Raw genomic sequence first — 15337 nt, 5'->3', positions numbered from 1 at the left:
AGCTCTAGCCACTCTATATTAAATATATCATTAAATTGTAACTCTCGATTTTATAATTCTATAGTAATATATTATTCTATCTTTTTTATAATTATGTAAAATATAAATTTAAATGGACCTTTATAGAAAACATGTCATAATTAAATTTTTTATGTATCTGTAAAATATTTGTTCCAACTGATGACTAAAAAAGAGTAATTGATTTTTTTTTAAGTTACACAAAAAAATAAATAGTACTATTATTTTTTTTAATCATATATTTTCATCTAAATGATTATTTTTTTAGAATTTTGTTTTCCTGAATAAAACGATATACTAAATTAAAGTAGTCAAATTTTGTTGTAGCCTTAGGCTTATTTTGTTTTTATTGTTTGAGCTTACTATTATTTTTAGATAATCTTAAATTATTGAGTAGTCATTTTAAATATAACTAATGAAGTTTTATTTAAATGATTTTTTCTCTTAATTTAAGTTGAATTGAAATTGTGAGCAACAATTTCGGAAATTATATGACTCAGTTTATGTGTAAACATATTTACTTTTGAAAATTAATTAAAAGATTAATTAAACTTTAAATGATTAATTTTAGGTGGCCTCAAATTTTAAAATTTAATTTTAAATGTCTGGCTTCTCATTAAAGAGTCGGTCACTTGATTTAAAATAAACAAATAAATATTTTACGTGTACAAACGTAATAATTTAAAGATTATTTGTAAGATTAATATTTGGTGACACTCAATAAAGGGCTCTCGCATTAATTAATGTCCTATATGCCCGTTAAAAAAAATATGTCTGCTTCACAAAATTTTGGTTATTTTTAGTAAATTGGATTTTGCGTTTTATTTATCTAAATATTTTTTAAATTCTTTGACATTTATTGGGTTTTAATTTTGACATTTTAAATTTTAAGATATTAAATAAATGTCGATATCTATAATTAGTGTCGAAAAGTGTGAAAAATAGTAATTGAAAAATATCAATGGGAGGTGTTAGATTTAAAAATATAAATAAATACTTTAATTTGACTTGAATATTAATAAATTATTCATGTATGTAATTGATAAATATTATTTTTAGGGCATTCATATACAAATGTTCATGAATATTATCAAAAGATATGTTTTGATTTGACATGAATATTAGTAAATTATTCACTTATGCCATTAGTAAATAACGTGTTTAGGGAGATCATATACAAGATTGTGAGCTATCATCGTATATGTTTTGATTTGACGTGAATATTAATAAATTATTCACATGTTATTGAAAAATAGTGTTTTAGGTCATATACAAATGATCGACTATCAACATATATGTTTTAATTTGACATGAATATTAATAAATAATTGTACGCTATTGACAAATAGTGTTTTTAGGGCGATCATTTACAAAATGACCGTGAGTATTATCAACATATAAATTTTGATTTGACGTGAATATTAATAATTCTAGTATGTTATTGACAAATTATGCTTATAGAGCGATTGTGTCCTATTAAAATATAGATTTTGTTGTTAAGAAACGGTTATGTATGACGCGTCCTATTAACATGTAGCACGATTTTCATGGGTTGGTCAACTTTTACTCGACTAGGGTGTGATTTAACACCGCATCCAAAATTGAGAGATTTTTTTAAAAGAGATTTTTTTCCTTTTCTTTTGCTGCTTGAAAGCATCTGTAGCCAATTTCCGCTATGAAATTTTATTAATTTGTAAGAAGGCAAACTCTTTTCATAAATTGTTTCTTAGAGGAATACTCCTAGTATTACATTAAAAGTTTTTCTTTTCTTTTTTCTCAAATGGTTCTTAACAACTTTTTTAAAAGGCAACCATATTGCGTTTTTTCTTAAGACTTTATTTATGAGAAAAAATGTTTTTTCATAAGATGTTTCTAATATAGCTAGGGTATGTTCTTTTTAAATTCTCTTGCAATATGATTTTATATGGGAGGGATGATTCTGCAATTTTAACAATAGTTTAATTAGTTAATTTCCCTTTATGGGAATTGAAATAAAACTCTAATATTTTTTTTTATCAAAGTATTGATTCTTTTAGATCATTAAAAAGAAATCGAGTTTCATTTGTTCTGATTTTCAAGATATTGGTTATAAATTTGATATCGTGAACAAATGATTATCTGAAATTTTAACTCTAAAAAAAGTTGAGTCAAAGAGTTAGAGCTTGATAGTGTCAATATTGTGCGCGATTTTTTACGTCGAATAAAGTTTGATTTTCTATCGCTTTGTGATTTTTGGAAAGAATTGAGGGTAATTAATTTTAATGTCATCCAAAACTTTTTAAAAATTTAATAAGTGATTCAGCATGTTATATGTATATAAGCATATATTATTGGTATAAATGCAACACAATATTCTCATATGTGCAGATTTATTTTCAGGTTTCTAAGCTTTCAAATTTAATTATGTACATAGCTATCTATTATACTCTTTAATGTAATATATATCTTTGAACTTTAATTATTTATTATTATTTATGACCAGTGACCAATTATATTATAAGAGAGAGACTTAGAAAAAAATTCATCATTCAAATAGATCATGATTCCGCTAGAAAAGATTGAAATCTCCAAGAATTGTGATAAACTCATTTTTATTACGATAGAAAGTTGACTTTAAGGTTTCTAAAAATGTTTTGTAAGTCATCATGCATCATATAATTTAACTTCCCGACCAAAATAAAATTTGAAGAACTTGAGTCCGTATTTTAAGTTTAAGTTATTCATTCTTTGATTCAATTACATTTTATTGACCCTAAGATTTATTAGAAATTACCGAATCAATTTGATCTAAACATTATTGAATTGAAAATGCCTAAAATCAAAATTAAATTTTAAAAAATATGTTATTTTTCTTGAGTTCAAGAAACGACTCAATAATCACAAGTTGATGTAGAACTATTTAGGATTAATTCTAGGTAAGTTAATAACTCCTTGATCGAAGGTCGTTTTAGAATATGTAAAAATTTGAGGAACTCGTAGATTTTTGATTGGATCATGTTATAGAACGGTTTAGGCTCGGATTAAATAGTTTAGGCAAGTTCTAAATGATCATAAGAATGCTTAAGAATTAATTTGAGTTAGTTTGGTGCTGAATTGAATAAAATCGCATTTTGGCCAATTAAAATTGGTTTTCCGATCGAAGTCTCATTAGTGAAGTGACCTAGGCAACATTGAGGAGCTATCAAGGTTGAGAATTACTCTATGTTTGATTAGGAAGCGAATTATTATTTTGGATAGTTGAAAGAAGGCCTATTTCGCAAAATGGTAAAAAAATAGATGAAAATATCCATGGTTGCCTACTGGTCTAACCACTTGTTGAGCCTGTTTAAAGGGGGGAGAAAGGCTTCGCGGTTCGCCCGCAAGCACCCGCGTTTTGAACCGGTCTGTCAAGCTTTAGGACTCGAATGTTTTAATCTTTCGGCCATTTTAAGCATTTCTTCTTTTAAATGTTTAAATACTTTTTAAAATATTCATAATAAATGATTTAAATATTTTTCTAAACAAAAACATTTTATTTTAAAGTTGTTTGTTTTAATTATCATTCTGCCCATGAAACACTCATGAATGTTCATCAATATTAAAGGGAACGTGGTTAAAAAACTTTTGAATTATAATGGATTATGTGAGTATTTTAGTTAAGAGACAAAATTTGATATATTTAATCACTCATTAATGATACTCCATTATATGTATAGTGTAACCATATATAACATTTTGTTTGTTTAATTTGTCATGTTACTAATTATTGGTTATTGGGTCGCACATTCTTAATAATTTCAATCTTTATTTAAATGAAAATAATTATGGATAACCCATATGTCAATTTACCCCCATAGGCCATATTAACGACGTTAATAATAGAAATCTAAAGGATAAGATAAGTCAACATATATAAGGTAAAAAAATTTAAATTGTAAGTACATTTTATAATATTTTAATATGTTCATTTTATGTATATTTTAATTATAAGTTTCACAAATGTGTATAATAATTTGAAAAATCAATTAAAATATTTGACGAAAAATAATAAACAAATTTAAAATTAGGTAAAATAAATGTTTACTAATTTTAAATTTTGATATTTTTAACTTTTACAGAAGGATGTGACTATTTTTTAATGTTCATATATCTACCATTTTTATTTTTTTTATTATTTTTTTTGTATGTTAATTTTAAATGTTTAATTAGAATATTAAAAAATGAATATTATAAATTCATCCAAAATGAAATAAAATATTTATTTATGTACTATAATTATTCAATTATTTGTTCAAATTTTTTTATTATCAATTTTATCATATAATATTTATTAATTTATTGAATAGTTATTAAATAAGTTTTTAATTCATTTAATCTTGATTATTAATTTTAAATCAAAAACATATTTTTTAAATTATAATATAACGTATCAATGTTTTTTTAATTTATTGATTAACTTTCGAAATGCAATGCACAGTCTAGTTGTGAAGTAAACATGGTTAAAAAGTTATTTGAGTGAGATAACATGTTAAATTTTAATTTATAAGAATTAACTTTCTTATTTTATGTGTTTAAAAAAATTAATTTATTCATTAGATTTTATCACTAGACAAAAAAAATACCACTAGAAGGGGCAGGTCTGCTTGTTTCACAAACAATACCCCTATATGTGCCACATTTTAAAATATAAAAAATATACATTGATGTAAGACCTACATTAATTATAAAATTAATCAAAATGTGACATTTCCTGGTTGTAATTCCGAAAAATCATTGTCTTGGAAGAACTCAGGTTAGATAAATTTAAATTTCGAATTACGTGTTAGTAATATTTTTAAAATTAAATATTATTTTTAAAAATTTTAAACAAATTCTAACATGTTTTCAATTAATTATAAAAATAATTAATTTAAGTTCAAATTTAAATGATTGTTTAAATTTGAAATAATCAAATTAAAATTTGATTTTGGAAATATGTTTTTAAATTAATTAAAAAAAAATATTTTTTTAAAACATAGTCGCCAATCGATTTTTAAAATCAATAAAGGTATATGTATACAAACGTATTTTTCACTTGAGTTTCGTTTAGTTCGAAGTTTGGAGATACTCAGGAAAGGAATTGCTCGCTTCATCGTACTCATTTTAAAATGGTCTCTACTTTATAAAATCTTAACTTTTGAAAATTGGTGGTATAACATTTTATTTTAACCAATTAATCTTACAGTCCTAAACATGCACATATTTTTGTGTATTTAAAACTGTAACAACAATATTTAAACGTTGATACTTTTGTTGCTGATAACGATGACTAGGGAGGAATATATACATGAAGAATATTAATTTAAAAGTCATACGGGTTTAAAAATAAATCCCAAACGACCCTTTATTAAAATATTTTTATGCAAAATATTTCAAAAATATTTTAAAATAATTTATTTTTTTTAATTTTTTGGGGTTTTTAAAAAATGATTTGAAATCCAACATTACAAGAATAATTTTGGAAATTAAAAATGCAATCAAACATACTCTAGGAATAGTGTCCTCAGTCCTAAGGTTGGGACCTAGCGATCCTGGCTTAGGATTTTCGGTCTGGTGCGGAAGCCTTCCGATCCTAAGGCTAAAATCCTAGGTCAGACTACCTCGGTCTTGCCTTAGGATTAAGGCTCCAACCTAAATTCCATCACAAAAAAATTCCAGTATCGCACCTCAACATTTTCTTTTTGAATCTACAAGCAACTAGTCAATTGTTTATATTCATATATTTGGAGGATATCTAACCTTAACTCATCATCCATCTACCAATGGATTTATTTTTAAGCTCTTAAAAATAAACAACAATCCATAGTCATAATAGATTATAATCGATCTCATTTTACTATTCAATAAGATTACAAGCCAATAGAACTTCATTTAACCGTAACCAATAGCTGGCCATAGAGTTGAGAAACATGCATACATTTTGATTTTTAACTCTTGTGTTAATTCACTCCTTGAAACATATATTACTCACATCTTGAGTAAAAGAAGTATGAATTAACTATGCTACAAGATTAATGGAAACTATTTAAGGATCTTAACTTGAGAAAATCTAAAATGAAAATATGGATCTCTCCTAATATCAATAAGAACTATGAAGGATGTTCGATTTAAGAATGAACAAGCATCAATTAAGAAGAAGTAGATTAGAAGAATCAGATTAAAAAAGAACTTACGTTGACTATAAATACTTGATCTGAACTTACTTTGATATTATCGTTGTAGCTTCTAAAAAAGAATCGATGTTTGTGATTCCTTTTCTTTGATCTTCTTCGGCGTTCAGGAGGAGAAGAAGGAGGAGGATTCAGTATCTTCAGACGACAGTAGGGACTCTTCAGACGGCAACATGGATCGAGTTTTTTTGGAAGTCTTCGTAATGGGAAAGAAGAGAAGAAAGAAGAGAAGAAAGAAGAGAGAAGCTCTAGGGTTGTGTTAGGATCTAGGTAGCGGCTGGAGGACCGGGGTTGGGCCGGTTAGCGCGTCTCACTCAAAGGGTGGTGATTAATCCGGTTAGAGATTAAAACCGGGGTTTCAATACTACACAAACTGTCACAAACCCTTGAACCAGGTTCAAGCGCGGAAGATGTTTATTTCAGGTTGAAGCAGCACACTCAAGAGATAGGCAGAACCGGTTTTTGTATAAGGCAGGTTTGGAAATTGATGGGTCGGTTTTTGTAATTAGATGATTCGATTTAGATAGTGTAGAGTCGGTCAAAACGGCATAGGTAGGTTAGTACAGGTCGGTTAGAATGTGGAACCAGCAGAAAGTAAATAACAAGACAAGTTTTTATGGATGTTCGGAGATAAAACTCCTACGTCACCCCTTCCTCTCGAAACCGCGAGAAGGATATTCACTAAGGAATACAAATACAATCCGACCGAGTCTTATTTCCTGCTCGATAACACCCGTACAATTTACACCGAAATTGTAAATACACACTTCAACTTTAGCACTTAGGCCTTTTCTAGAGAGATAACACAATCTTATCACTTGTAAATTAATTGTTCACTGTGTCCCCCTTAAAATCTCTTGTGTCCCACTTTTTCTCTTCTTCAGCTGCTCCTTTTATAGGTGAAATATGCCAACGATCATATTTCACTTCCTTGAATCTGATTGCCTGAGCAGAGGTTCAATGATTCAGACCTGGCGGTCAACTTTTCAGACCTTGCGGTCAACCTATCAGAATTGGCAGTCTGTTCTTCCAGTATGTAGGACAAACTGGCTAGGTTTGTCTTTTACTCAATGTGGTAACTGTCGGTTAGACAGTTGTCTGTACTTGGAAGATTGCCTCTGATTTATCCTGAAGTGGAAAGATCTTGTAGGACTGTCTTCTGCAGCCTGCAGACTTTCCTCAGACTTGTATGGATATGGAAATGTTCAGTCTGTTCCTTTGGTATCATTCTCAACAGATACCCGAAGTATCTTCTTATGCTGGTCGGTTATTTGTCTTTAAGCAAATGGCTTCCGGTTATTTGCCTTGGCTTCTGGTCGGTTAATGACCGTCTGTCTGGTGTTTCCAGCCTTCGGTTTTGACCGATCCTGTCTTTCTTTGTGCGGTCATGTTTCTGGTCGGTTTGATACCTTGACCGGTTGAGTTTTCTTAACAGGTTCATTGGTTTGACCGGTCCGGTTCTTTGTTCCTACATGGAAGGTTTATTTATGTTAAGTTCTGTTGACCGGTCTAATTTTATCTAAAAATTTCTCCCTTTTTGATTATTTTATTTAAAATTATCAAAATCATGTAAGATTGCAAACGTAGGCCGGTTCTTTATTTGACCGGATTTTTGAAACTAACATGGGAGAATTTTTCGAAAAATTTGGAAAAATTTTGAGAAAATTTTTGGAAGAATCTAATCTTTTATCTTATCAATTTCTCCCTTTTTTGATTATTTTATTTAAAATTATCAAAATCAAGTAAGATTGCAAGTATAGGCCGGTTTCAAAAATAACCTTATATATATAAAAGTAACCGAAAAAGGGAAAATATTATATATGTAAAAACCGGAATAAACATAGATTAAGAAAGGAAATCCCCTATTCTGATTCGAAAAACATGAAGTCTTTCATCATAGCATCGGTTGGTTGTTCCTCATCCGGTTGATCCGGTCTTGAAGATGAACCTCCAGCTTGCGGTTGATCGACCGTACTGATTGGAGCCGTATTGAGTACTCGCTGTCTTGTAGATCGCGACTCGAGATTCTCTTCGATTTCATCCTCGGTTTGGGAAGCCGGGTTCGGTGGAGTTTCGATATTTGTCTCGGTGATCCTCTCCAGCATCCTGGTTACCTGAACCTTTCTTGAAGGTGTTTTCCTTTTCCGTTTTGTCGGAACCGAAGAGGAAGAAGCCGCTTTGGTCTTCTTGTGAGCCTTGGCATATCCTTCGAGCCCTTGTTTTTGTGCGTTTAACCGCTCTACATCTTTGGCTGCTTGAGCTGCCATGGACTTCGCAAGTGCCGAATTTTTAGCCGCTATGTTTTGTTCGCGCACGGCTATTTCCTCTTCGGACAATCGCGGTGCCTCCTTTGCTTTCCGCGTTTCTTCGTCCAGCGCATCCTGAATATCCTTAGCCGCTCTAGCGTTGGCCTCCTCAACCGCTGTATCAGCATTAATCTTGGCCTTTATTAATTCATTCACCTGTTCGGTGAGCGCCTTGAGGTCGACTTCAAGTTGGGTATTCCGGTCCTCAAGGCTTGCATTCTTTTCCTCGAGGCTGATGACTCTGTTTAGTGTGGAAGCAACTTCGGCTCTTGACCGCCCTAGGTCCTCATCGACCTTTGTGAGTTGTTGTTCGGTTTTCTCTTGAAACCGATCCATGTCATCCACCATCTTGGAGGTCTTTCCTTCCAAGTCTTCGGTTCGTTTAAGATGTTCGTTGTGCAGAGTAGTATCGTCCCGGTAGTCGGCTTCGATTTCTGTGATCCGGTCATCTGCCTTCACAAGATCATCCCTCGTTTTTTCGGCTAACACGATTGTTTGGCGCGCGGCTTTCTTGATTTTCCTCTTCCACGGTCGAACCTATCAGTTGGCAAACTCTTAAATAAGAGTCATTACTCTTTCTTCTGTGACAACCGGTTCTGAATCCCCAGGTTGATCCGTTTCAAATGGCCCGGTGAAAGGAGTCTCTGTCCTTTCGTCGGTTTCGTTTATGACCGGATCCGCTAGAGGAGGCGTTTCACCTCGATTCTGACCGTCATTGGTCTCAGGACGCGGAGAGTGCGCTATTTCTCGCTGTCTGCGCACCGCGTCAAGCCGATCTATTTCGTCAATGAATTCTCCTTTCTTGACTTCAAGCATATCCAACACCAGGAGTTGTAACTTAGCCTTCGGTGTTCCCGCAACATACCTTTCTGTAAGCTTTCTTATGTGTACGATTAGCTTTTGTAGCCGAGCACGCGGTTTCACGATTGCGTGTCGGTCCATGGCTTCGTTAGGATCCTCGGCGTTTGTGAGGCTTATAACATTTTCTTCTATCTCCTTCAGCCTTCTAAAACTTTGTTCATCGGTTAGGCCCGGTAGCATGTGTTTGAAGAATTTGTCGCATCGGTACTCGTGCCATTCCCGGTATACTGCGGCAGCCGCTTGAGCTCGCAGATCGATTTCCTCCAAGATTTTTCGTACAATGTTCGCGGTTATCTTTTGGTCATTGTCAACGGGAGCCTCTTCCTCCTCACGGCCGTCTGCACCGGCATCGGTGTTTTCAAGGCTTTTGGCCGTACCGGCATTGTCAAGACTTGTAGCCGATTGTTCCTCTTCAATCGGTCCTTCTTCTTTATCGGATGGATTGTCATCGGTTTTCTGCGAGCCGGTTCGGTCTGACGTGGAAGCCTAGTCTTCCTCATCTTGCGTTTCTGAACGCGGTTCCGTGAATACTATCGGTTCCTTTTCCTTGCCTCCGGACTTGTCCTTTACCGGAGTCGGTGTCTTGGCGGTAGATTTCTTCCTTTGGCATCCTGTAGAACCGGGGGTCGGCTGCTTCCTCTCCCGGAATTGTCGGGATCTTAATATCTTCCTCGATGAGAGAAGAACACCAGGACCGGTGTTGATGTTGTTGTGAAGCATGATCTTTCCAAGAGGGATGACGTATCCCCATGACCGGGCGGAATCCGGTTTCACCATGTCTTTCAGGTTGTTAAAAATCTCCTTCGCCCAGTTGACGTGTATACCGTCCAGTAAGCCGATAAGCATCTCGATTTTGGCCTTGGTGAGGTTGTCGAAATTTCCACCTCTAGCTTGAACCGACTTAGTGAAGATGTCACAGAGCGGTATATATTCCGGTCGCAGTGATGACTTCTTACCGGATACTTTTACAGGAGCCCCAGTTGCCGAGAGGATTTGGCAAGCCGCCTCGAATGTTGTTGGATCTAGTTCCATCGAAGCGTTGCGGCCATCTGTTGGAAGACGTAGGATTTCCGCAACCGACTCTTCGGTTATATCGAATTGCTTGCCGCCAACAGTTGCGGTTATTTTGTCGCCAGAGAGAGATGCGGTGTTGAAGAATTCTTGAACCGCTTCCTTGTAGATAACGAAGGGACCGCCTAGGAAGTATTCGAGTCCGGCTTCGGTGATCCGGGAAAGAACTTCCTTTGCCGGAGCCGAACCGTTTCTTCTGATTTCCTCAAAATCCACTTGGATGATGTGTTTGAAGAGTGCCGAATCACGACCCATTTGATGAGAGAGTTTGAAAGATCAATAGAAAAACCGGAATCAGGGAGTTTGAGAGCTAGAGAGAGAAAGCCTATTCGCGTAAGAGTGAAATGAAATGGTCAAGGAACCTTTTTATAGGCGCGGTCTGGAAGCCCAACCGTCGCAAAGTCGTCCCATCACCTTTTGGCGGGAATTTTCCCTCCAAGCCAAAAGGCGGCAAACCGTGGGCGGTAATCAAAAAGGCGGCAAACTAAGAGGCAGCAAACTGTGGGCGCCAAATCAGAGGTGGGAAGTTTGGGCGGGAGCGTTTTGAGCGGGAAATTTCCCTCCAAGAATTATGATTTCGGTTTTTGATGAGCCGGTCCCTTTTTGAAACCGTTTGATGAAGTGAGTTGTAAACCGCGATGTTGCGGTGTTTTTACTTTAACCGGAAAGTTTGGTTATCGAAATTTAACCGGTTATTTGAATAAGCAGAGTTTTTGCTACTTTGAATTAAGCGGTTCCTCTCGAAATCGTGTATAGTCGCAAAGATGTGAATGCGGTTTCATTGACCTGATACTTCAATGAGACCGAAATTATTTGATAACATTAACCGGTTACTTAGATGTATAATCTGTTTGTTACTTTGACCCGATCATTTATACTGAAATAGATATTCATTGAAAAAGTTACAGGATAGAAACTGATATATGGATCGGTTTGGAAACAAAAAGGAAAGGAGTACAAAAGAGAAGACGATACAACTTAGGTAATAACCATCCTAAAGAACTTGTCTTCCACCTCATCCACATCAAGAATGTTTGAGAGGGATGCCGGTTCACCCGGTCCAAATTCTGGACGGTACTTGAGAATGAGTCAGCTGATGTGAGGAGCGTAGCCGAGACCTCTTTTGGTCAACACCATGTTTTTCAGATTGTTGAAAATAACCGATGACCAATTTATAGGAGCATAGCTCATGATGTATGTCATCATGTTATACACCTTTTTGGAGTATCGCTGGTTGGGAGATTGGCAGATTATCGAGCGATTGACGATTTCAACCAGTAGCTGGGTGTGGAACCGAAGACACGTCTTCGGTCCGTTGTTCTCCACCGGCACCCCGGTTCCAGAGAACAGCCAAGCATAGGATTCCGCGGCGTGGCCTTCTCGGGGCAGAAAGTCCGAAAACCCTTCGGTGGGCAGGTTGAACATCTGAGCAAACTCGGCTTCATCCAGCTAGAAGGTATGATCTCGTACCGTGGAAACAATGTAGTTTCCTCTAATGCAAGCACTTCTAAAGAAAGTCTTGACATCCTTAAGAAGTATCGGGCCGGATTCTTCGAGAAAAGTTCGAAGGCCGGTGTCAATGAGAGACTTAAACAACAGCTCCTTTGTTTCATGATCATTGATTTCCAAGCAAGAGTCAAAATCAATGCTTAAAAAGTTTGGTAGAGTTCGGCTAGGCATGATTCAAAATTTGCTAATAGAGAGAGAAAGAGTTCAAGAGATTTATGATTTGAGATGTGTTAATTTGATTAGGAAAGGTCTCTTTATATAGATCCGGTTTTGGAGGGAAAACATCAATATTGAATGTCAGTTTTGTCTTATTAGAGAAGAGAATATTTATGTTTCCAAAGTCCATTGAGAAGAGGCTGATTGCGGAGCTCGAGGTAGGTATTTAGTTGAAAATTAACCAAGTTAGTTGGATAGTAATTATTCAGGTGGTTGGGGGTTACTTCATTAATTAAATGTTACTTTTCATTAATGACTAATGCAACAACACACTGAAAAGTAACCGATTGAAGCCGCAGATAACCTAGACTAGGCCGAAGATAACATAGATGAATCTGAAGTGATCATAAAGAAGTTGAACAGAGATACAACCGGTGCGTGCAGCAAAATGACCGGGTGTAGTAAGGAGTGACCTAATATCCGCTTGAGTTGGTGTGACCGTTGGAGTGGATGTGACGGTTCCTCCTCTTTCATGCCTTCTCAAACCGCTCATAGAAAGAGTCGGTAACTTCCTTGGTAAGTACTTGGGCTTGATTCAGCCCTTCCCCCGGGCATGATGGAACTCCAAGCTCCAGAAGCAGACAGCTTATTTGAGGAACGAGGCCGACTGTTTGAACGCCAATCATCCAGACTAGGACGTCGAACAGTACCCTCGACCAATTGACTGGTGTGCCAGTAGTTATAGCAGCCATCATGTTGAAGGCAGCGGTGCAGTATGTGTTGGTCACATCCCTTCCCAAGATGCCTCGACTGATTACATCATTGAAAAGCTGGTATTCAGCTTTCAATAATGACTTAGCACCGTGGTCATCCACTGGATGGCTTGACCGGGCAAAGGCTAAGGAGATCTTAGCTTTTAGTTCGGCCGGTATGTTGAGATCGGTTAGCCCCTACTTTGGTAGGGTAAAGCATCTGGCAAAGTCATTTTCAGTAAAGTCAAATACGATTCCTCCTACCTTTGACTGGATGTGAGTGTCAAAGTGAGGAGTTCCACGAAAGACCCTAGCGTTATAGAAGAACTCTAGGACAGACTCAGAATAGATGACATGTTTGTCATCTAGAAAGAATTGGAGACCAGTATCTTCAAGAGACTTGATCATCTTGAAGACCTCATAATGCTCAGTGCTTTGAGCAGAGTTGAAATCCACTTGAAGGATGTTTGGAAACTGAGACATTTTGTCTTAGTGAGAGGAAGATTTATACAACTTGTGATTGTTTTGTTTAAGGTTTGTTCAACTTATATACTAGTGGATAGAGGAGCCTATTATCCAGGTATCACAGGTGATAATGTCTATTATCCATAGGATAAAAAGTTTTGCATGAAATAAGCATGTCTATAGCCTAGGATGTTGGTCATAGACCTGGACCATGAAAGATATCAAATCTTCACGTCTTTTTAGGTGCGACCATTTTACTTTGAAAAGGAAATGTTTCAGAACAGATAAGTTTAAACACAGATAGTTATTCCACTTTTGTTCGAAGACCAAATAATCTAAGATAAGCTATTTCTGAACCGGTCAGTTATCAGTTGTTCGTCCCGATACGGTTATTTGGTGCATGCACTAAATAACCGGTCGGTTTACTCTGACTGATAGACCAGACGGTTCTTCCATAGATACCTTGGAAAATTTGAAATCCGACATTTTAGGAGGAACCACCGGTTTTGTCTGTCCGAACCGATTTCCCTTTTAAGCATCCTTAGGGATGATCTGACTGATGTCGGTTATACCGAGTGTAAGTCTGAATTGAGAGAACTTAGCTTCCTGTAGAGGTTTGGTGAAGATATCGGCTACTTGTTGATCTGTTGGTACGTATTCCAGCCGGATATGCTTCAGCATGACATGTTCTCGAATGAAGTGGTGCCTTATGTCAATGTGCTTGGTTCTAGAGTGTAGAACCGGATTGTAGGTGATTACTATGGCACTTGTGTTATCACAAAAGATCGGAGACTCTTCGGCTGTGACACCGAAGTCCTTCAGTTATTGTTGGATCCAAAGAAGTTGTGAACAACAGCTTCCGGCCGCCAAGTATTCAGCTTCTGCGGTTGATGCGGCCACCGATGTCTGTTTCTTGCTATGCCATGAAACGAGCCGGTCACCTAGGAATTGGCATGTTCCGCTGGTGCTTTTTCTATCAATCTTGCAACCTGCATAGTCTGCATCTGAATAGCTCGTTAGGTTAAAGGATGAATCCTTTGGATACCACATGCCGACGTCAGGTGTTCCCTTTAGGTATTTCAATATTCGCTTTGCGGCTGTGTAGTGAGATTGTTTTGGATTGATTGGCTTGGAATCTTCCACACACACCGACTGCAAATAGAATATCCGGTCTACTTGCTGTCAGGTATAGAAACCGATGATGCCCCTGTAAGCGGTCAGGTCTACTGATTGACCCTCATCATCTTTGTCCAATTTGACCGATGAGCTCATTGGGGTAGCCGCTGAGGAGCATGTATCCATCCCGAATTTCTTTAACAGTTCCTTAGTGTACTTGGGTTGACTGATGAAAGTTCCTTCTTCGAGTTGTTTAACTTGAAGACCTAGGAAGAAACTTAATTCCCCCATCATACTCATTTCAAACTTGTTAGTCATCAAGGTTGAGAATTTATCACATAACTTAGGATCGATTGAACCGAAGATGATATCATCTACATAGATTTGAACAAGCAAGATATGTTCCTTCTTCTCAAATTTAAATAACGTTTTATCCACCGAACCGATGGTGAAATCATGTTTTAACAAAAATGCGGTTAGTGTGTCATACCAGGCTTTAGGTGCTTGCTTTAGACCGTATAAAGCTTTGTTTAACCGGTATACATGGTTGGGTAGTTCGTCATTTTTGAAACCGGGTGGTTGTTCAACATATACCTCTTCACGCAGGTCACCATTCAAAAATGCAATTTTAACATCCATTTGAAAAACCTTAAAGTTTTTGAATGCAGCAAAGGCTAGAAAAATCCTAATAGCTTCAATCCTAGCTACAGGGGCGAATGATTCGTCAAAATCAATGCCTTCTTCCTGTTTGTAACCTTGTGCCACTAATCTGGCTTTGTTCCTCGTGACCAAACCGTCTTCATTGAGTTTATTTCTAAATACCCATCTTGTTCCTATGACCGGTTGATCTTTCGGTCTAGGGACTAGGTACCAGACTTTATTACTCTCGAACTGG

The 15337-nt window shown here is 35.9% G+C and overlaps 1 protein-coding gene across 1 annotated transcript; it reads right to left on the bottom strand.

Annotated features, from left to right (window-relative positions):
* Positions 1-8068: 8068 nt before the first annotated feature.
* Positions 8069-9328, bottom strand: LOC124918255 (Golgi integral membrane protein 4-like). Its single transcript, XM_047458457.1, has 2 exons — positions 9104-9328; positions 8069-9049 (listed from the first exon to the last, which is right to left on the bottom strand). Exons 1-2 carry the CDS (start codon positions 9326-9328, stop codon positions 8069-8071), a joined length of 1206 nt encoding a protein of 401 aa, XP_047314413.1.
* Between the last annotated feature and the right edge of the window lie 6009 nt (positions 9329-15337).

This window comes from Impatiens glandulifera, unplaced genomic scaffold (assembly GCF_907164915.1).
Source record: "Impatiens glandulifera unplaced genomic scaffold, dImpGla2.1, whole genome shotgun sequence".
Lineage (NCBI taxonomy): Eukaryota > Viridiplantae > Streptophyta > Magnoliopsida > Ericales > Balsaminaceae > Impatiens > Impatiens glandulifera.
This window is presented reverse-complemented; position numbering and strand designations above follow the sequence as displayed.

What these genes read in the sequence shown, in the direction of transcription:
- LOC124918255 (XM_047458457.1), bottom strand. Translation starts at nt 9,328, where the DNA reads ATGCTTGAAGTCAAGAAAGGAGAATTCATTGACGAAATAGATCGGCTT. An exon ending in AACCTGGGGATTCAGAACCG is followed by an intron (nt 9,050 to 9,103) that starts GTTGTCACAGAA and finishes GCCAACTGATAG; the next exon opens with GTTCGACCGTGGAAGAGGAA.